Source organism: Ranitomeya imitator, chromosome 4 (genome assembly GCF_032444005.1).
Source record: "Ranitomeya imitator isolate aRanImi1 chromosome 4, aRanImi1.pri, whole genome shotgun sequence".
In the NCBI taxonomy this organism is placed as follows: domain Eukaryota; kingdom Metazoa; phylum Chordata; class Amphibia; order Anura; family Dendrobatidae; genus Ranitomeya; species Ranitomeya imitator.
The window spans coordinates 515518491-515545233 of record NC_091285.1 but is presented as its reverse complement, the minus strand read 5'-3'; the positions used below and the strand labels follow the sequence as shown (position 1 = coordinate 515545233).

The window sequence follows — 26743 nt, the reverse complement described above, 5'->3', positions numbered from 1 at the left end:
GTTGATAAGACGCTGGCTGTTACTAGGCGACCTCCTGCTTGCCTAGTTACCGAGCTCTAGTAGTGAACCTGTCTGCAGCACCGACCAGTGACCGCACAGCAGCCCCGGCGACATGAAGCGCAAGTGTATCTGCGACATATGTACCTGCGGGTAGGAACGGGGCGACAGTGGGGGAGGGGCGGGAGCAGAGGGGGACAAAGACTACAGCCCACCGACATGTCTCCGTCATCTATCTATCTATCTATCTATCTATCCCATATCTATCTATCTATCTATCCTTCTATTATCTATCTATTATCTATCTATTATCTATCTATCTATCCATCTATCTATCATCTATCCCAGCTTTCCCTGCCTGCAGTCTCCTCTCCCCTATATGTGGCAGTGAGCCCCCCGGGCTGGTAGGTTCCGTCTCCTCCAGCCATTGATCTCCTGGTTCTGCCTGTAGTGACTATAGCAGCGCCACATGATGCTGACCGGTACCTGCCCAGCTCTGCAGTCATTGGGGCAGTACACGGAAAGTACCAGGCACATCAGCTCACCTGTGTCCTCCTGCACAATCCTTGGCGGGTCCAATGCCCGGATTACATGGCGCAATATTAGGCAAATTAGAACAAATTCCAGCATCCAAATTTTTGATTTTCTAAAATGAGACTTCTGTATTTGCCATGACTAACGACATTGCCAGAAACGCGTTTGCCATTATTACTAATCTTTGTACGGTGGCTCCCAAGGTGTTAATAATAGGATGTAAACACATTTAAAGGGAAACCGTCACCTGATTCCTGCTGCCCAATCCGCAGGCTGCAGCCAGGTGAGTTCTGTTCTGAAACTGTCCGGCATGTCAGAGAAAATATGCTTTATAGATCTGTCAGGATCTACAGCAGGAGGTGAGACAGTTCGGGTGCCGCCCCTGGCCGGCTCCTCTGCCCGGCTCCTACCAGCGCGGCTGTAAGTGACGGACAGGCCTTTCCCATAGCAAGAGACCTGTCAGTCACCTAGAGCAGCACTGGGATTAGTCAGCCAGCCCCGCACCATAACCGGGGACCACCTTAGCCTACTGCCGCCCCCAACTGAATGCTCCAAGTATGAAATGCTGAAGCAATTCGGGGAACAATACACCTATCCCCAGTCATACAGCCGGGTGCTAGTGGCTGCTCGTGGTTTGGGCAGCATGAATCAGATGACAGGTTCTGGTTTGAAAAACAACAATCCTGATGCTGGAATCTGTTGTTCTCCTGGGGATAGTGGTTTAGTTTGTGTGTGGGGTGTGGAGGGGACAAGGGCCATTGCCCCGGGCTCCAGATTCTATGGAGAATGACCACCCCCAGCCCTACTGCAGCGTCCTAGTGATTGCCTGCTTGCATATGACAAGTTAAATGAGTGAAACAATCAGGAGCGGCTTTAGCATCTCAGTTAGAGCCACTGTGCATCTGGCTCCTATGTAGAGTGCAGCAGCATCAGTTCTTGTGCTCTGCATAGGCAGCAACCAAGATGGCAAAGCGCTCAGTATGTAGCAAGCTTTGTCATTTTTGTTGCTGCCTATGCAGAGTGCAGCAGCCAATGGCAAACGTATCTAGACTGCAGTACTCTGCATATCCTGTTGTGGAGATGATAATGGCATTCACGCAGCACCGTACCGCTTCTCTCAATTGTGGTTTTGGGAGAGGATCAACAAACACAGAGAGCTGGATAAGAAAACTTTATGTTTTAGATGTACCGTACTTTGTCCAATCCAGGCTTGGGCTAAGAGATGGTTAGTTTTCTGGCTAGGGTAATAAATTAGTTACATAACACAACACAAGTATGTAATGAAAAGTAAAAAATCAAAATATAAGAATGTATAGTGATCTAACATTTTCACAATGGATTAAGGGGCGCAAACTACTGGCCGTTCCCCGGGAGCTGGCAAGCGATACTGCACCACTGCATAGTGCGGTGAGATACACTGTCAATCTACAGCACATAAGATGTCATTCTGGACTGTACTTTTCCAAGTTATGTAAAGAAAGGTAACAAATATACAGATCGTATAGAGTAAGGTAAATGATAACCAGAATACCGAGTACATAGTATTGGAGAACTGGGAGGAAGTAGAACAAGTATATATAGTGGTCACCCAGACTCTATATAATAGCTCCAAACACTAAATATGAGACAAAAGGAGAAACTGGAGCATATAGTAATAATATAAAACCATCTTCATTAATATAATAAAATTAAAAAAGGGTATAGGACACACAATAAATATAGTCGTGTAAACCATGACATGACATGAAAAAGGGGAAGAAAAGCATCCCACATCCCACTGCCCCAACGTACGGTAATTAGATGAATGTAATCTGGCAATAAGGGTGAGCACCTCTGCAGACAGAATTATATCGTAGAATTAGATAAATGGGACCACAATAATGGATATAACCCACCAAACAGGTGTCGGCCAAGTGTGCACAGGCCAAAAAAGGAAGGAGACCCTGCAGCGGTGGAAGCGCCTAGCTAATGAGTGACTACATATGTGCAGAGCCAAACAGACTATCTGTATAAACACCCCTGGCGTTCCCCCTCACACCAATATAAACAAATATACCAAGCAGTAGAGGTGATATGGTGTGAAAGGGGATCGCCGCTGCACTAACACCCGATACAGAGCGCACAGTCAGTGACCATAAATGACCAGAACGGCCCCGATAGCAAGCACAAATCCACAAGGTAAGCTCACCTGATGCCCGTGGGGGGAGAGGGATGAGGGGATCTCTCCGGTGAGAACGCCCCGACGCGCGTTTCGCGGCGCAAACACGCCGCTTCCTCAAGATCCCCTCATCCCTCTCCCCCCACGGGCATCAGGTGAGCTTACCTTGTGGATTTGTGCTTGCTATCGGGGCCGTTCTGGTCATTTATGGTCACTGACTGTGCGCTCTGTATCGGGTGTTAGTGCAGCGGCGATCCCCTTTCACACCATATCACCTCTACTGCTTGGTATATTTGTTTATATTGGTGTGAGGGGGAACGCCAGGGGTGTTTATACAGATAGTCTGTTTGGCTCTGCACATATGTAGTCACTCATTAGCTAGGCGCTTCCACCGCTGCAGGGTCTCCTTCCTTTTTTGGCCTGTGCACACTTGGCCGACACCTGTTTGGTGGGTTATATCCATTATTGTGGTCCCATTTATCTAATTCTACGATATAATTCTGTCTGCAGAGGTGCTCACCCTTATTGCCAGATTACATTCATCTAATTACCGTACGTTGGGGCAGTGGGATGTGGGATGCTTTTCTTCCCCTTTTTCATGTCATGTCATGGTTTACACGACTATATTTATTGTGTGTCCTATACCCTTTTTTAATTTTATTATATTAATAAAGATGGTTTTATATTATTACTATATGCTCCAGTTTCTCCTTTTGTCTCAGAGTAAGGTAAATGTAAAAGATTGTATACATGAGATTTCTACCTTGTTACAGATCGTACGGAGCAGACTTCGTGTCTTTGTACGTCCTTACTCCGCAGCAGATTGTTTCATATCTCTATGGAGGAGACGTGTGGAAACTGGTGAAAATGAGAGCGGTTATCTACAGGAACCAATCAGATCACAGATGGCGCTGGCTGCGATGTATCACAATCTGCTCATCAGTCCCATTCTTATTAATATAGTTGAAGCCTTTACTATTTATTAGACCTTACTGGTCATCTGGGGTCACCAGTCCTGGTAAAATCGCTGTATTGCTCCAACACTAGATGTTTCCACATGGGAATGGAAGATGAAGACAAACATTCAATGTTAGCGTTCATGTCATGATTCCTCCTGAGTGTCTGGACGCTGTGAATGACAGATCTGACATCCTGTCTAGGAATGGGGCGTGCTAAGCTGTCAGTATGGTGATGGACAACTCAGCCGTCCAATCAGATGCTGGGGTGTGCTGAGCTGTCTTTATCTGGAGTGATAGCCGTCCAATCAGGAGCAGGATGTCCAGGGCTTCATACATGTGTCTGGTGTTCAGAGTAATTACCTGGATAATTAACCAGCTCTTTGCCTTTGATTGCTGCCAGTTGTTGCTTTGCTCATGAGCTCTCTTGTATTCTGATCTTTGCTGCTCGACCTAGGATTTGTCTTGACCATCCGTTTGCCTATCCCTTTTCATCATGATCCATTATATTCTTGGAATTCTGACCTCAAACTGTTTCCTGACTATGCTTTTGTCTCACCCCTCTGTGTATGATGTACCCTCTTGGCTTTTGACCTCGGACCTCTTGACTACCCAGCCTCACGGTTTATCTGAGTAGTGACTAGCGTCACAGTTTAGGGAAGCCGTCCGCAACCGTATTTCCTATTGATATTAATAAGGTCACATCCAGAGCACTTAATACATCAATTTGAATAAAAAACCCTAATTACTCAGGAATGCATACAAAAATCCCAGATATAAAGATGTCAAGGGACTTACATTTCAAAGACCTTCATGTCCATATATAAGGTTTGGAAGGTGGTGGTGGTGGGGTCTTACTGACAGATTCCCTTTAAATTATCAACTAAGAATTCAGGTTTTCTCAGGCGCTAGAACCCATCTCTGCCCGAGTCATCCTGGCCTGGAGTCTATGAGGAGCTCTGTTATCTCAGATTTATTTCTATAGAGTAATCCCAGAAGGAATTATGGCAGCAGTAGTGTGTTAAACACAAGGTGAAATGCTCCTTTCTACACTTTTAATTGCACAGAAATATCTCAGCCCTGCGCCATGAGTCCGCTGGCCAAGCGCATGCGCAGGACAACTGTGCTGTGTTTGCCCATAGAGGGAAGAGTACTGTGCACGTATCCGGGAAAGGACACACTGTGTGTGACACCCCAGGTTCCTGGTTGTCACAGTGGCATTGCTTTCCTCACGGGGAGAGTGATGTCACGCTTGGAAGCGAGGAAGGATCTTCTTTATCAGGTAAACACATATGCAAATTGCCTCTTCTGAGAAAAAGAGGACTTAAACTCTATAGCGCCACCTATTGGAAGTAGCGATCCTACAAGTCACAATCAACTCTTTAATGAGTCGTGCAATATGACTTAGGATTAAAGCCAAATCAGTATCTCAATTCGCAGACACGGTGTTTCGGGCTGTTGGCCCTCGTCAGTGCGAAGCATGAGAACTGATTTGGCTAGGTGAGAGGCTCTGGACTGGGGTCTAAGGGTAAACACAAGCATGCAACATATGTTCACACTCCAGGCCAGAAGGGGGAGCTCTGATCCAGCTTGTGAGTGGCTCCCCTATACAGGTAGTCCTCGACTTACGACGTTGATCCGTTCTAACGCGGCGGCGTAAACCGAATTTCGACGTAAGTCGGACCATACGTTTATACAGTACTGTACCATAATAACATTATCAATAAACATAGGTACAGTCAAATATTGTGCAGTACAGTACGTTTAATAATGAAATACTGTACTGTAAGTGCTGTAACAGTAATAAACAGTGTACTGTAATAAACAAAGATAACAATTCCAAAGAGAAAACAGGCTTATTGGGAGGAAGCTGCAGAAGGTGCTGGAGATACTGGGGGAGGTGAGTCAAGAGGGGCAGCTGAGTTAGAGGGTACAGGATCTGTTGCAGGCCTCTCTACCTTCTTGAAGTACTGCTGCAGGTTAGTTTGGAAGGAGACCATCTTCTTCTCCTCCAAGATCTCCTTGTAACACCTAAGGGAATCCATGACTCCTCTGGCAACCCTAGTGTACCTTTCCATGTTGGGATCCTCAGCCTCAAACCTTGACAACCCTTACTGTATCAGGGCAAAACCTCCTGCCAAGCCCTGCCTTGTAAATGTCTTAAGTTCTGGGGTTGGTATGTCTTCCTCTTCCTCTATCATCTGCTTCTCCAGTTGAATAAGGTCCTCAGCAGATAACTCTTCTCCATGAGATGCCAGTAGCTCTGTGACATCATCCTCCTCCACCTCCAGATTCATTGTCTTACTCATATCAACAACGTTCTTTATGACACAAGTCACTGACTCTTGGACCTCTGTGACATCATTCACAAAACGGGGACACAGTTTTTTCCACACACCATTCATACTGATCTGCTTAACCTCATCCCAGGAATTAGCAATGTTATTCACAGCATCAAGGATGTTGTATGATTTCCAAAACTCCTTTAGAGTCAAGTCCTTATTCTTTTCAGTTGCTGCTAAAGCATTACCAATGACCCTTCGGAGGTAGTAGGCCTTGAATGTAGCAATGGCTCCTTGGTCCATAGGCTGTATTAGGGCAGTGGTATTAGGTGGAAGGTAAACCACCTTAACATTAGGGTTAAAGTCATCCAGATGGGCAGGGTGTCCAGGGGCATTGTCCAGAATTAGCAACACCTTAAAGGGGATATCCTTGGAGGTACAATACCGCTCCACGCCTGGCACAAAATGGTTGGTGAACCAGTCATCAAACACTGCAAGTGTCACCCATGCCTTCCTATTAGACTTCCAGATGACTGGTAGTTGACCCTTTGAAATGCCCTTAAGTGCCCTTGGATTCTCAGCCTGATACACCAGCATGGGCTTCAGTTTGTAGTCGCCAGCAGCATTGCCCCCGAGAAGCAAAGTCAGTCTCTCCTTGCCAACTTTATGACCTGGTGCTGACTTCTCCTCCTTGGCGATGTACGTACGGTCAGGCAAACGTTTCCAAAACAAGCCTGTTTCATCCACGTTGAACACTTGTTGAGCACAGTAACCACCCTCCTCAATTATCTCAGCCAATGCTTTAGGAAACTCAGTTGCTGCTTTCTCATCAGCACTAGCAGCTTCACCTTGCACTTTAATGTTATGGAAATTGGCACGATCCTTAAACCTCATAAACCAACCCCTACTCGCCACAAATTCTTCACTTTCACTTCCTTCCCCCTTTTCTCTTTTCAACGCCTCAAACAGTCGCTTAGCCTTCGCCTGAATAACCATAAGGCTCACAGGTATACGGCGTTGATTTTGGTCTTCCAACCAAATCACCAGTAATCTTTCCATCTCAATAATAAGCCCACTATGCTGCTTTGTTATCACTGTTGCTTTCATAGGAGCAGATCCTTTCACATGTTCAAGGATACGATCTTTATCCTTGATAATCGTAGTGACAGTCGAACGACTAAGTCCTAATGACCTGCCAATATCTGTTGGTGTTTCCCCCTTATCAGATCGCCTTATGATATCCACTTTCACCTCCATGGTGATGGCCTTCCTTTTCTTTGATGCACTGGTATCAGATGAGTCTTCCTTACGTTTGGGAGCCATAATGAAGGGTGTTATGGCGTGCAGGAGACTTGTTCTCCTCTGTAACCGGGTGCAGTGTACAGTACTGGACTCTATTGTTCCGCCCCTGCACGTAGTTCAACTTACGACGCAAAACCGCGTAAGTCAGAACGAGGCGTCGTATAAAGCGTTGTAAAGACGAAACGACGTAACCCGAGACCGTCGTAAACCGAGGACTAACTGTATATATATTCTGGTCTGGAGGGAAAGTGAGAGAGTTCCAGTCAGAGAGACAAAGAAGGGAGTAGAGGGGGCTGTGCAGCCACGAAAAGTGCTGCAGCTCCTAGAAAGAGAGAAAGAGAAAGCTGCACGCATTGTAGAGAGTGTGTAGGGGAAGTGAAGCACAGGAGAGTGAAGAACTGGGGGGTTAGCTGTGCCTGGGCTCTCTCCCTACAGAGCGCTGACACCGATAGCCGGAAGACCGAGGTTGTGAGGGGCTCCACGGCTCACATCAGAAACCGGCAGGACAGCTGGATTACAAGATACCTGTCCGCCCTGACACCTGAGGACACAGTGGCGCATAGAGCCCGGGTAGTGATAGAGACCCTAAAAAGGCTTGAGCCACCTGTTAGTGTCCTACCAACCTGGAGGACAGAGAGAACATGTGAGGACCTTGTGAGAGGCCTAGGACAGCAAGGGACTACACCACCGCGCTAGTAGGAAGGCTTCTAACCACCTGGTAAAGGGGACTCCCAACTTGCTTCCAAGCCGGCTAGACCGTACCTGTGCCTGTGATCTGGTGCCCTGGACTGTGGCTACTTACAAAACCCTTTAAAGACTTTTCCCCTTAACATGGGCGCCCAGGGCCAAGGACCGGATCGCCGCCGTGACACATCCAGACCCAGTACCGAGTACCCCACGGTCCTGGTGGGCGTTCCATGTGCATAAGGTTCCTGCTGAATATGGTGACCAGGAGCGTTGTACCAATGTCAGGTCTAAAGGGGTGGTACTCTGGATGAGCCAAGGTAATTGGAAAGTTAATACTGCTCTTAGGGCACTCATTTTGCATATTTGTTCACCTCATTTGTATATGTGTCAGAATCTCGTGTTTTACTTTCTTACTGGCACTGTAAATGCTGGGCGGGGTAGTGACTACAAAACTGATAACATGATAACAGTCTCCCCATAAAATATCATGTTATGAGTAGCGCTCCCATCAAAATTTGTATCCTCTTAATATATAGCAATCATCATATTATATAGCACTGTGCACTTACAATTGCTCATTTTCCCTTTCTACCCAGCTAATTATTCTCTTTTCCATTAGGTCTATGACATCACATGATTAATAACTGACTAGCTGAATCATTCTAAACTCTATGTAGAATCAGGAGGTCAATTTTCCCTGTATGAACGAGGAGTCACTGCAAAAGTCCCTGTCAGAGGGAAGGAGTGAGCAGCTGAGTCAGGAGATGAAGAGGGGAATGATTTCTACAGGGACAAGAGACTTCCTGTTTCTATATTGAGCAGAGAAAAGAGAAGAATTAACTGGGTATAAAGGCTAAATGAGCAATTGTAAGTACACAGTGCTGTATAATATGATGACTGCAATATACTAATGGGATAAAAACTTTGATGGAATCAGTGTTTCTTTAAAGAGATTGCCGCCTTTCAGAATACTGTGTACAGTTTGCTGTAAATACAGATGAGTCTCTGCTACTTCTCCGGTCTTCATTGTTTGGCTTCAAAGGGTAAGTAAAACTCAGTCCGTTTGGTTTTTACTATGAACTGTGCATATGTGGAAAATGTCTTTAAAGTTTTATGTTTAAGTCAGCATGTCCAATGGCTTATCCTGTTATAGGCCTTTGTTCCCACAGCATGGGCACACTGACAAACAATCAGGCACCATCTCTGGTGACTGCTCCTATGGTGGTGGGACAGTGCCGTCAGTATCTACTATATTATCGTCTAATTCTGTCTGTTTGTCTGTAACAGAAATCCCGCGTCGCTGATTGGTTGCGCCAGTCGCCCGCGATCAATCAGCGACAGGTGCAGTCCGGCCACAAATTGGCCCAGGATTTGAACCACGCTTCGTTGATTGTTCGCGCCCGGCCGCGACCAATCAGCGATATTGGCGCGGGATTTAAACACCGCTTCGCTGATTGGCCGCACCCGACTGGCCGCGACCAATCAGCGATATTGGTGCGCAATTTAAATCCCGCTTCATGGATTGGTCGCGCCCGGCCGGCCGCAACCAATCAGTGATATTGGCGCGGAATTTAACCCCCACTCACAGCGGGATGCAGTTCACTCACGTTTACTGAACAAGTTCTGTCAGTCACAGTGTGATGTAGTTCAGTCACGTTTACTGGACAAGTTCTGTCAGTCACAGTGCCACATAGTTCAGTAACGTTTACTGAACAATTTCTGTCAGTCACAGTGCCACGTAGTTCAGTCACGTTTACTGAACAATTCCTGTCAGTCACAGTGCCACGTAGTTCAGTCACGTTTACTGAACAAATTCTGTCAGTCACAGTGCCACGTAGTTCAGTCACGTTTACTGAACAAGTTCTGTCAGTCACAGCGCCACGTAGTTCAGTCATGTTTACTGAACAAGTTCTGTCAGTCACAGTGCCACATAGTTTACTCACGTTTACTGAGCAATTTTTGTCAGTCACAGTGCCACGTAGTTCAGTCACGTTTACTGAACAAGTTCTGTCAGTCACAGTGCCACATAGTTCAGTCACGTTTACTGAACAAGTTCTATCAGTCACAGTGCCACGTAGTTCAGTCACATTTACTGAACAAGTTCTGTCAGTAAAAGTGCCACGTAGTTTAGTCACGTTTACTGAACAAGTCTAAGGTCCACTTCCGTCTGTTTGTCTGTCACGGAAATCCCATGCCGCTAAAATCATTATATTCTCACCTTCCGGCATCCTTGGCAGCCTTTCCCGCTCCTCGCGATGCTCCGGTCCCAAGAATGCATTGCGGCAATGACCCCAGATGACGTAGCGGTCTCGCAAGACCGCTACATCATCACAGGTTATTGCCGCAAGGCATTACTGGGAACGGAGCGTCGCGAGGAGCATCGCTAAAGGCCTGGGCTGGATCCGGGAGCCGCCGGAAGGTGAGTATATAACAATTTTTTATTTTAATTCTTTTTTAACAGGGATATGGTGCCAACATTGCTATATACTACGTTGGCTGTGTTATATACTACGTGGGCTGTGTTATATACTGCGTGGGCTGTGTTATATACTAAGTCGCTGTGCTATATACTAGATGGGCTGTGCTATATACTACGTGGCTGCACAATATAATACGTGGCTGTGCTATATACTACATGGCTGTGTTATATACTATGTGGGCTGTGTTATATACTGTGTGTGCTGTGCTATTATGTGGGTTGTGCTATATACTACGTGGGCTGTATTATATACTGCGTGGGCTGTGTTATATACTACATCGCTGTGCTATATATTACATGGGCTGTGCTATATACTACGTGGCTGTGCAATACACTACGTGGCTGTGCTATATACTACGTGGCTGTGTTATATACTACGTGGGCTGTGTTATATACTGCGTGGGCTGTGCTATATACTACATGGCTGTGCTATATACTACGTGGGCTGTGTTATATGCTGCGTGGGCTCTGAAACTCTTTCGCCCGGGGCCCTCAAAAACCATGGGCTGTGCTATATACTACATGGGCTGTGTTATATACTGCGTGGGCTGTGTTATATACTAGGTTGGCTGTGCTTTATACTACGTGGGCTGTGCTATATATTACGTGGCTGTGCAATATGCTACGTGGCTGTACAATATACTACGTAGCTATGCTATATACTACGTGGGCTGTGTTACATGCTATGTGGGCTCTGAGTCAATCAGGCCTGCGAACAATAAGCGACAGATGCAGTCCGGCCGCGAATTGGTGCGGATTTGAACCACGCTTCGCTAATTGGTCGTGCCCGGCCAGTCGAATCCTGTGTATTCATTGCATTATTCTGAAATCTTCATAAACTACATACATATTCTAGAATACCCGATATGTTAGAATTTGGCCACCATCTAGTTATATCATAAGGAGACATAATACCGCTCTGCCTGTGATAGATATAATTCATATAATACATAGTTACATGTACATGTCTCACTAACACCAACACTTCTCCCAGATTGTTCTGGACCTCCAGAGGACGAGGACTAGGAGTCTTCTGATTCTTAGGTCCTGAGATGATAAAGTCTTTCTCCTGCTGGATTTGTCCCATTTTTGGGTTATTTGCAGAAATTCTGTATACAATGGTAGCAGCAGAGGCACGATGTAATGTGCTGTAGGCTGTAAGGAGGTACGGTGCGTTAATAATGGAGAGGAATCGGTGTCATGACCACACAGAAGGATTAGTATCCAAGCACCTGACGTGGCTAGCGCTGGGATGGTCCATGTATGTTGGAGGGTTGCTAGGAGTGTTACCCGGGTGTGTCTGATGTGCTGTACACAGTCACTAAGGAAACACATCTACGGGACGGACACCGGCTGTCATCACATCCTACTAAGTATCATTAGCAATACTTACTGGCACCGCACTTACCGGAACACACTGCAGCTTATTGTCCAAGTAAAACATCGCTTGTGGCTTCAAGTATATTGAGATTCACTTAGTTCACACGCTTCATTCAGAATCATAACGGGAATCTGTCAACAAGTTTTTACTATGTAATCTGAGGACAGAAGGAAATAGAGGCTAAAACACAGATTCCAAGGATGTGTCACTTCTGTGTGCTGTTGTTTACGTGAAATGAAAGTTTTTTCACCAGGTCATTATCACTGCCAGACTGGTGAGAAATTGCCTGACTCCGCCCCTTCCTCTGATAAGCAGCTCGCTGTCAATAGACATGGTACACAGCGAGCTGTGGTGTGGGTGGGGTTAGCTGTGGTGAGGGTGGGGTTAGCTGTGGTGTGGGCAGTGTTAGCTGTGGTGTGGGCAGTGTTAACCTGACCCACATCATAGCTATCTGTGGTATAGGTGGGGGTTAGATCTGGTGTGGGTGGGGATAGCTGTGGTGTGGGCGGGGTTAGTTGTGATGTGAGTGAGGTTAGCTGCTGTGTGGGCAGGATCAACTACGATGTGGATGGGGTTAGCTGTGGTGTGGGTGAGGGTTAGCTCTGGTATGGGTAGGGTTAGTTGTGATGTGGGTGGGGTTAGCTGTGGTGTGGGCGGGGGTTAGCTATGATGTGGTTGGGGTTAGCTGTGTTGGTTTGTTTGGGGTTAGCTGTGGTGTGGGCTGGGGTTAGCTATGATGTGGGTGGGGTTAGCTGTGGTGTGGGTGGGGGTTAGCTCTGGTATGGGTAGGGTTAGTTTTGATGTGGGTGGGGTTAGCTGTGGTGTGGGCTGGGGTTAGCTATGATGTGGGTGGGGTTAGCTGTGGTGTGGGTGGGGTTAACTGTGGTGTGGGCAGGGGATAGCTATGATGTGGGTGGGGTTAGCTGTGGAGTGGGCGGGATTAGCTGTGTTGCAGGCAAGGTTAGCTGTGGTGTGGGTGGGTGTTAGATGTGGTGTGGGCAGGGTGAGCTGTTGTGTGGGTGGGGTTAGCTGTCGTGTTGGTGGGGTTAGCTGTGACATGGGTGGGGTTAGCTGTTGAGTGGGTGGGGTTAGCTGTCGTGTTGGTGGGGTTAGCTGTGACATGGGTGGGGTTAGCTGTTGAGTGGGTGGGGTTAGCTGTCGAGTGGGTGGGGTTAGATTTCTGAGCTCTACTACATGCTGCATCTAGATCTGGAATATTTCTGGATGCCTCCCACGCTGCCGATTATTGAAGATATCCATTCACAGAAAACAGAAAATTATTACCGGTAATTAAAAATTTTCTGTGAATTGACGTCAGGTTGATAATTTTCTGAGACTTGACGTCTTCAATAATCGGCAACGAGGGAGGTATCCACAAATTTACCAGATCATTGGCTTTGACTACTCTCGGATCCACAGCAGCTGGATATCCGCTTGTAGACACATAATACCATGGATCAGGTTAGCACAATCTGATACAAATATTTTCAGTGTTTGCTGGATAAGACCCTTTTTGCGCTATGTTCTCCCCAGTGTTTAATCTTCAATACACATGCTGCATCTAAAAACTCTGATTGTATCAGAACTGCGGCACCCAGTAACCTAAGACGTACACTGTGTTGTGCTTAATCAGACTTCCCTTCAGGGTGTCCCCCTCCATGCAGGGACGCTGGCATACTCACTGCCCTAGCCCCGCAGCGTGGTCTCCCGGTGTGTCCCTTTCTGCTTCCTGGTGTGTGCGCCATAGTTCCCAGCAGCGCACCTAATACGCGTGATCCACTGTTCTTAAAGGGGCAGCGCACATATACTAAAAGCTTATTGCTGAGAGGCATTTCGTGCACCTTCAAGATGGCCCCCAGCCATTTTGGAAACTAGACCCCTACAGGAATGTATTTAGATGTGTTTTAAGCACCTTGAACCCTCAGGTGCTTCACAGAAGTTTATAACGTTGAGCCGAGAAAATAAAAAAATCAAATTTCCCCCCAAAAATGTTATTTTAGCCCACAATTTAGCATTTTCATAAAGGTAACAGGAGATATTACACCATACAGTTTGTTGTGCAATTTCTCCTGAGTACGCTGATACCCCATATGTGGGGGAAAACTACTTTTGAGGCACAGTGCAAAGCTCAGAAGGGAAGAGGCGCCATATTGGAGTTCAGATTTCTCTGGAAAGTTTGAGGGTGCTATGTCACATTGGCAGAGCCCCTGAGGTGCCAGAACAGCAGAACCCCCCATATGTGAACTCATTATACAAACTACACTCCCCAGTGAATTCATCTAGAGGTGCAGTGATCATATTGACACCACATGTGCCTCATAGAATTTCATACCTTTGGGCTGTGAAGAAAAAATAATTACATTTTTACCACCAAAATTTTGTTTTTGCCCCAGATTTTACATTTTCACACAAGAAGTGGGTAAAAATGGCACCAAAATTTGTCGCACAATTTCTACTGAATGTGGAAATACCCCATATTTGGCTTTACAGTACTAGTTAGCCATACAGACAGACTACAGATGGGCCGAATCGCTATTTGCCGCCTGGAGTGCAGATTTTCTATAATAGTTTGAGGACTCACTATACAGAGCCCCTAATTGCTAGAAGAGCAGAATCACCCTACAAGTGACCCCATTTTGGAAATTATACGCCTTTGGGAATTTATCTACAGGTGTAGTGACGATTTTGACTCCATGGGTGTATTCCAGAAACAAGTATCAATAAATGTTGCCGAGTGAAAATTGCAAACTGCCATTGCAGTGACCAGTACACTGTAGTGACCAGTACATTGTATTGACCAGTACATTATGTCCGGCTCATGCTTCTGGAGACATGCACCCGTAAGTTAGGCGGGGACTAATCACTACAGAAATGCCAAACGTGGACACAATATGTGGTGCAGGTACACTATGAGACTTAGAAGAGAGGGGGCTTTTGGATTTGGGAGCGCAGAATTTGCTGAATTTCTTTTGAGGGGTAAGAAGCCATTTCGATTTTCCAGTGCCTTTGTGCTACCAGTAACGTGCAAGCCCCAATATATTTCCATTGACAGATGATGACCCTGAGGGAGGACTTGCTTTTTTTGTGGATTGAGTTGAAACTTTGATCAGGAACATTTTACATAACATTTACTGTAGGATCACAGTTATCCGGTGCTCTACGTTGAGCACTTACTTTGGTGTTTCCATCTAAATCTCTGAGTGACGCGATTCAGATGAAACCGCCTGAGGGATCCAATCACTATAATGAGGCAGCAGAGTTACTCTGGACTCCGTCTGGCCAAATCACAGGTCCTTTGGCGTGCACAGTGCCTCCGTCTGCCTCATTATAGGGAATCTGCCACCGGGGATTCTGTCTGAATTACGTATTTCAGAGATTTACACAGAAGCTCCGGTGTAAGTGCTCAGCGCAGAGCACAGGATAATTGTGCGCCGAGCCTTACGGCGATCTTTGGGAGGCAGAATGAACAAAACAGCAGGTGGAGAATTGGTTTTATTTATTTTTTACGCCGTTCCTCGTGCAGTATAAGTGACTAGGCGACTTTATTTTTTATTCTTGGGGTCGATGTGATTAGAGCGATACCAGATTTATATCGGGTTTTTATGTGTGGCTGCTGTCACACACTAAAAAACGCTTTTTATTGCAAAAAACTAGTTTTTGCATCACCATATTTTGAGAGCTGTAATTTTTCTATATTTTAGCCCACAGAGTCATGTGAGGGCTTGTCTTTTGCGGGACGAGTTGACTTTTTTATGGTTACCATTTTCAGGTACATGACACTTTTTATTGCTTTCTATTCCGATTTTTGTGAGGCAGATTGAGCAAAAACCAGCAATTCAAGAATTGTTTTGTTTTTTTTTGGGTGGTGGGGTCATGTTGTTCCGTGTGTGGTAAAATTGATAAGACATCTTTATTCTTTGGGTCAGTACGATGACAGCGATACCCCGATACCCCATTTTTATATTTTTTTATGTTTTGACGCTTTTACACAATAAAAGCTATGTATATAACAAATATGTGCACTTTTATTGTTTACGGTATATTTTTTCATAAAAATATTTATTTATGGGTACAATACATTATGATTTGTTATTATTATTTTTAAAATATTTTTTTAATTTTTTTTACAATTTTTTAACTTTTTTACTTTGTCCCACTATTATTTTTTGCATGCTGATCGCTTGTATGGCAGGGGGATGCAGCAGCATCCCTGTGCTATGCAATCTTTCAGCTCCGCACTGACAGATAAAGTTGCTGATCGTGCTCTGAGCATGATCAAGCAACTTTACTAGCTCTGTTGACCCGGATGTTGTCATGACGACTTCGGGCCACCATGGCAACGATTGGGACCCGTGTGATTTCCAATGGGTCTCCGATCTAAGGGCAGAGGGGCTCTTACCCCTCTGCTGGCTCTTGAAATGCAGCGATCGAGTTCGATCGCAGCATTTAGGGAGTTAAAGTGCCGGGAGTGGTGCGGGATCGCTCCAGGCACTTAGTGTCAGGTGTTACCCGGTGGCAATCGCGCAGGCACAGCCTGTGTGTGCTTAAAATCGCCGAGACGTATCCATATGTCCCAGATCAATAAGACCCAGGTCACAGGGAGATATGGATACATCTAAGGTGAGAAAGGGTTGCGCAGAATAGCAGCGCCAGCCTGACCGTGTCTGTAGGTTACTGAGCACAATCCTGCTGCTGACAGGTTCCCTTTAAGTGACCCCAATTTTATCCAACCTGTGTGTAGTTTCATCTTTGAGCATAATCATCACAGCTCAAGAAATTGTAAACCCGGTGGTGGGTTATTCTCGTTGTCCTTTTCCAGGAGTGCACCGCTTGCATCCTCCCCGTTTGCTAATTGCTGCTGATTGACAGTCCGGATCGGTGGCGTGGTTAAGCCGCTGACCTGAACTGTGCACTCGATGCTGCAAGCTTCATTCCTTGAAAGCCGTGAACATCTAGTGGTCTCCAAAGCATTAGCTAATAATTGACTTCATCGACATGTGGACTGAGGATTATTCTGTGCCGTCCTGGTCTCAATGAAGGGAACGTCTCAAGAAGTAGAAATCTATATATATAATTGTCTAAGGGTCACTTCGTCTGTCTGTCTGTCCTTCTGTCACGGTTATTCATTCGCTGATTGGTCTCGGCAGCTGCCTGTCATGGCTGCCGCGACCAATCAGCGACGAGCACAGTCCGATTAGTCCCTCCCCTACTCCCCTGCACTCACTGCCCGACGCCCGCTCCGTAATCCCCTCCACTCACCGCCCACACAGGATTAATGGCAGCGGTAACGGCCCGCGGTGTAACGCACTCCGTTACCGCTGCTATTAACCCTGTGTGTCCCCAACTATTTACTATTGATGCTGCCTACGCAGCATCAATAGTAAAAATATGTCATGTTAAAAATAATAAAAAAAAAAAAAGCCTGCTATACTCACCCTCCGCCACCTTTCCCGCTCCTCGCCACGCTCCCGGGACCGCTCCATTGCAAGCGGCAGCTTCCAGTCCCAGGGCTGGTGTGCGACAAGGACCTGCCGTGACGTCACGGTCATGTGACCGCGACGTCATCATAGGTCCTGCTCACACCAGCCCTGGGACCGGAAGCTGCCGCTTGCAATGGAGCGGTCCCGGGAGCGTGGCGAGGAGCAGGAAAGGCAGCGGATGGTGTGTATAGCAGGACTTCAACGGGCCTTCGGAAGGTGAGTATATGTTTATTTTTTTTTAAGTCTCTATACTACGTGGCTCTGTGCTGGGCAATATACTACGTGCCTGGGCAATATACTACGTGGCTCTGCTATATACTATGTGTCTGGGCAATATACTACGTGACTGGGCAATATACTGTACTATGTGGCTCTGCTATATACTACGTGGCTGGGCAATATACTACGTCACTGGGCAATATACTACGTGGCTGGGCAATATACTACGTGACTGGGCAACATACTACGTGACTGGGCAATATACTGTACTATGTGGCTCTGCTATATACTACGTGGCTGGGCAATATACTACGTCACTGGGCAATATACTACGTGGCTGGGCAACATACTATGTGACTGGGCAACATACTACGTGACTGGGCAATATACTACGTCGCTGGGCAATATACTACGTGACTGGGCAATATACTACGTGACTGGGCAATATACTACGTAGCTGGGCAATATACTATGTGGCTGACTGGGCAATATACTACATGACTGGGCAATATACTACGTAGCTGGGCAATATACTACGTGACTGGGCAATATACTACGTCGCTGGGCAATATACTACGTGACTGGGCAATATACTACGTGGCTGGGCAATATACTACGTGACTGGGCAATATACTACGTCGCTGGGCAATATACTACGTGACTGGGCAATATACTACGTGACTGGGCAATATACTACGTCGCTGGGCAATATACTACGTGACTGGGCAATATACTATGTGACTGGGCAATATACTACGTGGCTGGGCAATATACTACGTGGACATGCATATTCTAGAATACCTGATGCGTTAGTATAGTATATTTTCCTGTGTAGTTGTAAGATCTGTCAGACTCACACTGTCCAGCAGAGGTCGCCACAAGCTGTGTCTTCTGTAACAAGCCTGCATGCTAGCAGTGTTCATTCTCATTCTACAGCATTGGTCGTGTGTCACCATATATTGTCTGAGGCTGCAGTCACACTATCAGTATTTGTTCAGTATTTTACCTCAGTATGTGTAAGCCAAAACCAGGAGTGGGTGATAAATGCAGAAGTGGTGCATATGTTTCTATTATACTTTACCTCTGATTGTTCCACTCCTGGTTTTGGCTTACAAATACTGAGGTAAAATACTGACCAAATACTGCTAGTGTGACGGCAGCCTTACAGGGGTAGTCCCATCTTGTACAATTATAGTATATCTATGGGATGTGCCATAAATGTGTAGGAGATGACGGTCCACACTGAGAATACCCACTTTTATCTGGTGAATATGGCCATAGATTCCGGTCTGGTTACTTAACAGTTATAGCATGACCTTTGACTATGCCATAAATGTTAGAGCAGGGAATACCTCGTTAAGCATTAATGCCTAATACACCAAAATTAATATTAAATAAATATTGCTAACTTGTTATTAGTCAGTTGTGTAATGTACTTAAAGGGGTGTTCCACTATTTTGAAGTCCGCTCTGAGAATATATCAAAGGCTTCATCTGATCAGAGGCCGCTGACCAGCAGCAGTGGTGACAGAACAATATCACGTTACCGCCGGGGACACTGTGCTGCAATCGGAAGGTCCAGGAGCTGATTATTCAGCTTGGAAAGTGGAGCTGTCAGGACGGGGCTGTCCTATAGTGTCCAGTACTGGACATCCCCTTTCAACTCATATCAATAAAGCTGGCTATGAGATTCTATGAGGCTTAGAGATAGCAGAGAGGCTGCTGGGGTTGTGTCGGCAGGGTGCCGAGCTGTTGGCATTAAGCCTGAACAGAACTGAGCAATTTTCACAAAAATGGTAAATAAAATATTAAAATGAATTTTGCTAATGTTTTCTAGCATATAGTACGCACTGTGCACTAACAACGCAGCTTTTGTAACCTCGTCAGGACAGTATAATGAAGCCGCTCACACCCCGGGCTCCCACGTCCGACATTCAGCGCAGCCTACGGTATTGTGATTATTCTATACATTGTACCTTATCGGAGACCATAGAGTGGGATTTCTACATGTAAGGGTTAATATTGTAGTGATACTATCAGGCTCAGCAGACATGTACTGTATGGGTTCTTCATCAGGACAGTCCCGATCTGTATGGACGTGGAGGACTCCTATATTATACCCATGACAAGCCTATGATACTTATGGTTGTGCCTTTTCTTCACAGGCGTCACCGTTGTCCGCACATGCCAACGAAAATTTTTGATAAATCTGGGCAGCCTTGCGTTTTGACCGAATATGTGGAAAAATACCCTCAGTATGATAACATCCAGCCACCAAACAGCATGAAACCAAAGCAGGAATACCTGGGAAACCGCGGGAAGATGGAAGGAATAACAACCTTTAAGTAAATGCGTTAAATGACATTACTTATGTTACACCTCACACTTAGCGGGGCTTCCATAGGCCGCAGCGCGGTGAGGCTCGCACAGTGCTATTATGACATAAGCCGATTTATTAGGATTGTCAGTTTGTCTTAGTGAGGGAAAAACATGTATCAAATTCAATAAGAGGCATTTGCCATTTAATGACCTTGCACCTCGCCAGAGACTGGAGTAACATTTCTGCCACTATTTGACGGGAGGTCGTAGCAACACCCCGTCCTGCCCTGGCTCGTCCCCATCTCCAACCATTTTTGCAGAGCTGCCCAAAGCTGGTGGGAAAACACCAAAAGTTCCAACATATTTGTGTGTAAATATTGCAGCTTTTTGCAGTGTTTTACACCAGTCTGGCACAAACATATTGATGAATAAGGGCCATAGTTTCCATCATAAAGTTGTAGATCTATGTGAGATGTGACAGCTTTGTAGTTTCAGTTGCCCAGCTGTATGGGTGACCTAGATTTACAGTGGGTACGGAAAGTATTCAGACCCCTTTACATTTTTCACTCTTTCTTTCATTGCAGCCATTTGGTAAATTCAAAAAAGTTCATTTTTTTCTCATTAGTGTACACTCTGCACCCCATCTTGACTGAAAAAAAACAGAAATGTAGACATTTTTTGAAAATTTAATAAAAAAGAAAAACTGAAATATCACATGGGATGTGACCTAAGAGAAAGGGCAAATGCAGGAGCACTATCTCAATCCTGTCGACGGTTCCAATGTGCAGAGGAGAAGATGAACCAAGCCAAGGGCGCTTCCACTTGATGAAGATGAGGATCCAAAAGTGTAAAACAAAATATTTGATTGTAAAGACTGTGGCATAGGGTACATCACATTTGACGCATAAAACACATGGAATATTGCAGATCACCGAAGAAACATTTAATCCAGTACAATAAATATCATCAACTCAAATGTAACAGAAATGATTGTGTCTTCCCATGTAGCGGGACAGTAAAGGTTTGCCTTTGGTCTGATCTATATCATATCTTTTAGTTTTTATTTTGTTTTTATTTTCTATTTTTTATTATTATTTTTTTATGATTTTCTATTCTTAGTAAATTTCATTTCTTCTCTGTTTTCTATTTGTGTCTTTTGACTGTTAAGTATAAGGCCACTTTCACACTGGCGTCGTCCCGACGGGCCGACGCGCATTGTGAAAATAATGCCCGACGTGGTCAGCGGAAGCAGTCTTACGACACTTCCGCTGCCCCATTGTAAGATCCAGGGAGGAGGGAGCGGAGTTTCGGCTGCGCATGCGCGGTCAAAAATGGCAGACACGACGCGCAAAAAAAAGTTACGCAACCGTCGCTAATGTTAGTCTATGGGGAAAAAACGCATCCTGCAGACAACTTTGCAGGATGCGTTTTTTCTCCTAAACGACGCATTGCGACGTGCATCCAACAACGCTAGTGTGAAAGTAGCCTAATAATGATAGTTGGAGGGATACAAATCCCTTTATCGGCCCTACGGCACAGCTGTGGGCGCCACAACACAGCCCAAGGCAAAACCTGGTAACAAGAGGAAGTATAATGGACATGAATTAGTTTGATACTTTTGGATCCTCGTCTTCATCAAGTCCAAGCGCCCTTGGCTTGGTTCATCTTCTCCTCTGCTATAAATCTAAAAGCTCCGATTGTGTCAGAATGGCTGCACCCAGTAATCTAAGTGATACATCGTTGGATTCAGCATCTCTTTGCCTACATTATGCTGCTCTCAGATGAGGTAGCCAAACCCTGCTAACAGATTCCCTTAAAGGCCAAATTAGATCTGGTTTTTAAGGGGTTAAAGTTCAGCTACAATGGTGTTGACAGCTATATCTTCCACTAGAAGTAGAAAACTGATGGCCACATAACTGTCACTCTAGTTTCTGAGGCAATAACACAACATCATATAGGTCCATCACACATTCTTCGTGTATACAATGGACATATATGTGTAAATTTGAAATACTTCGTATTAACAGTGATTAGGCTGCATTTTCCTCTGAATGCTGTCACACAGTTTTGTTTTTTTTATGTTTAGGTCTGATTATATTCCATATGAGGTAACTAATCGTCCAGTACGTCCTCACCATGAGTATCAACCAAAGCCTGGTCAGATTGACCTCGGAACAACCTATAAACAAGACTTTAACCCTTATAAGGTAGAGCCGATGATTCCCGCACGACCAGTGGAAAAAAGGCAAGCGAACTTGGGAACCTTTAATGCAAATCCGACATACAAAGGTAAATCTGTCATTCAGGAGACGCAGATAAACCTTAAAGTCACTTCAGATGATATATTTTAGCCTTTGTAGTGATCCACTTTCTATGAGTAATTCCTTTCCATTCCTCTACACCATCAGATTATGCTCTATCATATCCTTAGAATTGACTTGTTCCCTCTGTGTGGTACCCAGTGTGGTTGTTCTGTTCTACACATCGGAGTGAATGGAGAAGAGAGACCTCTTGGCCGGGCCAAAAGTCCGAACAGGCCGTGAGCCATTTGTATTGTGGCTACTTTGTTGAATTGTCTCTCGCGGTCATATACTTTACCTACTCTGCTGCTCATATGACACAACTGTTTTTGCAAAATTGATGGCAGCTGCGATATCTAAAAAAGCAAAAGCCATATTCATTTAATAGTGTGTGACATAAGCACTACAGATGGAGCGGATCAATCCGTGGAAGATCAACTTCAAATCACATTTAGCAGGTTCCCACAGGTTCAAACACTGTATGATTATATTTGCAAAAATTGCAAAAAAAAATGCCTGGTACCATTTCACATAAGATAATGGCATATTGCACTGCCTACCTATTAATGCATGCAGCTATGGCATCACATGGTTGTAGCACAGCCAATCAGGGGGACTATCACAGCCAGTATAAAGCACAGCAACCTGCCAAGAAGCGCCATTGTATGCTTGTACAGTTTAAGGATAGAGGAGAGAGCGCACAGCTCATTCCACATAGGGATAGAAAAAGGCCTAGTCTGATTGTGATGTACTACTGCAGTGCTGAAGCACATTGAAAATCGGAGTGGTATTCTGAGTGTCTTCTCATCTCCTCTGTCTTCTCTTCCCCTCTTGTCTAGTCTTTTCTTTCCTTTCTCTTTTCCTCTGTTTCTCTTCAGATAATTTGGGGTTTTTCACTATTGAGATTTGCGGCGACTGAATCAAATTCTTGTGGCAAAATTTAGAGAATTTGGCGTATTTGAATATTAAAAGATCTGCTCATCTTTAGTCACCACCCTTGACATACCCCAGATTTTGTTGTAAGCTTGGGAGATTTTCAAAGTTTACTTTGAGAATTACCAATCTATAGGTTCTAAAAACACTTAGGGGCTAAGTCATCATCAAGAGTGGCGCAGCACACTCTCACGGTATGCCTATCTTCCTGAAACATTGGATGTCCCACCCCAGTTCTTCCCCACCTTCACCCAGTTTGGCAGAGCTGGTTCAAACTGCCATGAAAACTCCAAGAGTTGTAAAATGTTTGCACAACTTGACATTTTGTGACTTTTCATAGCTTTTATGACACCTTTTTGGAGTAAAAGTTTTCATTTTATTGTATGTCATAATTTATTTTAGAGTTCTATATTCCCTGTGTAAGTCATGAATTTACCATATTATTTTAGAGTTCTATATTTCCTGTGAGAAGATAAACAGTTGGGGTATAGGAAAGGTTTTCACTTTGTTTTTTTTCTTAAAGATGATTATAGACCATGGGACATCCAAAAAAGAGAACTCGCTAAGCCAGAACATTCCTACCAACTCCCAAATGTGAAATTTGGAAATGCAACCACTTTCCAGGATGACTTTTTCCCTAAGGAAATAATGCCAAGAGAAAGTTTCAAGCCATCTGGTATAGCAAAACACAGTGACGTGCCTTTCGATGGTACTACAAGTCATCGCACTTCATATGTTCCTTATGACATAGAACCAAGGGCTGCAAGACAAAAGCAGGAGTATAAGCCCAGCAGTCAACCATTTGAAGATCTCACCACCCATCGCATCAATTTCAAAGGTGCCCTTGGTGAAATAACAAAAAGCTGTAAGCCTGAGCATAATAAAGTTGGTAGCAATGCTCGATTTGATGGCAGCACTGAATTCCGTGATAGCTATCAGCCATGGCAAGTTCCTCCACACCATGTCCAAAAATCTCTGGACTATAATCCACCTACTACTCACATGGAGCTAGACACCACAACTCATCTAGATTATGTGCCACACCAGCTAAGTTATGTTGCCCCAGTGCGACCCGTTTCTCATGGAAGAAGAACCAATGTTCCTTTCCAAGGAAATTCTACAATGAAGGAAGATTTTAGGGCCTGGGAAGCTAGACGTCAAGAAATGATCAAGAAGGACCATCAGATTCCAAAGCCTTCTGGAAAATTTGATGGATTAACAACCTTCAAGTCTCACTATCTTCCCCATGAAATCCATCCAACTGAAAGCTGTAAGCCTTCCAACGCAGCAGTACGAAACTCGGTCCCATTTGAAAGTGGAACCTTATATCGCTCTGATTATACACCCAAGAAGAATGAAATTTGCCCTGCAAACTACCCATTGCCACCAGGTTATGTCTTCGAGAGCATCGATAGCCGAGGCCACAAAATGTTTAGGAAGATTCTTACTCCGGAAAAAAATTCTTTTTCCAGTACAAATGAGAAATTCCTTGCAAAGGCAATAGCTGTCATATAATAATTCTGCTGTGCCATACAATCTTTAAGAAAATCTTCTCACTTTGTAATGTGCAGTCTTTAATAAAAAGTGTTATAGAATCACATCTGCTAAAAATGAATGATAACATGTACATAGAGAATGGATATAGACTACTAATATATTTCAGGGATATACTTTTAGAAAGCTTGCTATGAATTTGCACCTTTGGATTTTTAATTTAGCTTTAAAGGGTTATTACAATCATTGCATGTTATTACTTATCACCGATCCAACATGCGCCATTCTTTGTCTGTGGAATTGTTGGAGATCAGGTATCGTCCCATAGATGATGAATGGAGTGGTGATCTGCATTCGCGACAATTGCTTCATCTCTAGAGGGCATTTAGGAGCCACATACTCAAGACTGGAGGGGATCCTAGCTGTCAGACCCCTACTGAGAAGTAAGATATCTCCTTGCCTATTGGATAGGTGATAACTTGCAGTGTTTGGAACAGCACTTTAATATTTCAGTTTTTGCTGTTACATGTTAAAGATTACATATCATTATCTAGATTAATTCTGAATACAGAGGAAATTACTTTGATATTTTTACAGACAAAATTAATGCAAAATGAAATTCTCTATCCTTTTCTGGAATTATACTTCAGTTTGTTTATGAAATTTGGGGAACATTTTTGGGGATTTATGTGATGAATCATAACATGAATATTTGATTTGATTAAAGCGAAGCATTATGTATCGCAGTTGTGTATCCTGACAGACTGTAGAACAAATAAATCACTTTATCCAACAGTTGCAATTCCAGATTATTGTTTTGCATATACATGAATACATTTTTCCTTCGGCGCTTCTTTTTTTTCCCAGTTTAAAAATTATTTTCACTGACAGTTTCCGTTCAGAAGAAGCTAAATTAGGATTAAGTGTGGCTGAACAGAGAAGGAGATCCAGACACTGACATACTTTTATTAGATTTGGTATGTGAGCTGTTAGTCTGTGTCAGAGTCATGTACTAGGAAATGAAGGATATGGAACCAAAGACAACGGACCCAATATGTAAAATTTCTAATCTCAGCCAAACATAACACAACTGTCATTGCCTTCTCTATGACAGTGGCCAGAGAGAAAAAATATACATGTGGCCTCCACATAATAACAGAGCGCAACAAAAAGCCATATTTTCTTAAGAGTGTGAAACAGGAGGAAAAGAAATTAATTTATAGCAATAGTCGCGCTTCTTAAAGATGTTCTCCAAGAAAGTAATAAAATGGCCCCTGTCACGTCATTCAAACAGCAGCTTGTACTTGTCATGTTTCAGGACAGGCTGCAGACTGAAGAAACACTGCTCCTGAAATCTGCGTATCCATTGACAGAGGAGCTGTATTCTAACCACACATACCATTTAATCGCTGAAGATGGGATGTGACAGGAGAAGAAATAAATCTCCTCATCTTACTGAACACAAAGGATTTTTTTCTCTAGCATCAGTCCTCTTTTCACAGTTAGCCTAGGAGAAGATTCATCTCTTCTCCTATCACATCCCTTCTGTGGGAGCTCCATTATGTGTACTTATGATACAGCTCCTCTGTCAGTTGAGAAAAAGTTCTCGGGAGCTGTATTTCTTCAGCCTGTCTAATTATGTGACTAGAATTGGCTCCCATTTGAATTATGTGATGGGACCATTTTATTAAAATCTTAGTGAACCCATTTAAGTTAAACATCTTCATTCAATGACAGCTGTTCATAAAAGCACGAGAGTAATACATGGAAACGATTTGTTTAAAGAAACGGTCTCATAAAAACCACTCTGGGAATCCACCTATCTCCACAACAGGGATTCCCGCTTTCACTGTTTCACTGGTATCAGACCACGTATAAGTGGAGAGGTGGCAACTGGCAACACGTGTGCTGACTCTTTACATTCATTGCTGCAGAAGTTCCAAATACACCTGAGCAAATAATGTTGGACCGCACCTATCAAACTAACGTCTCTGATGAGACAATCCCTTTAAATAACGCTCTATGTTTTATTTAGAGCTTGATAGGAAACAGTGCTTGGAGTCAGGATTCTCTTGATCATGAACCCTTAAATGTTCCTCTTTTGTTATGGCCCCCATAAACATTGAAAATCAGCAAATGAGTAGCATAAAATGGAACTTATTTATACAAATGAAAAGACACCCCACAGCAAAGACAAAACCGAAACACAATGTTAACTCTAGG

General features: G+C 44.4%; 2 protein-coding genes across 2 annotated transcripts in view; one reads left to right on the top strand and one right to left on the bottom strand.

Annotated features, from left to right (window-relative positions):
* The window catches only part of EFL1 (elongation factor like GTPase 1), a 488390-nt gene that overhangs the window by 459899 nt on the left and 1748 nt on the right, over positions 1–26743 (bottom strand). The gene's annotated exons all lie outside the window — the stretch shown is intronic.
* SAXO2 (stabilizer of axonemal microtubules 2) lies at positions 47–25315 on the top strand. Its single transcript, XM_069766102.1, has 4 exons — positions 47–150; positions 19640–19819; positions 21880–22082; positions 23550–25315. Exons 1-4 carry the CDS (start codon positions 113–115, stop codon positions 24539–24541), a joined length of 1413 nt encoding a protein of 470 aa, XP_069622203.1. The 5' UTR covers positions 47–112; the 3' UTR covers positions 24542–25315.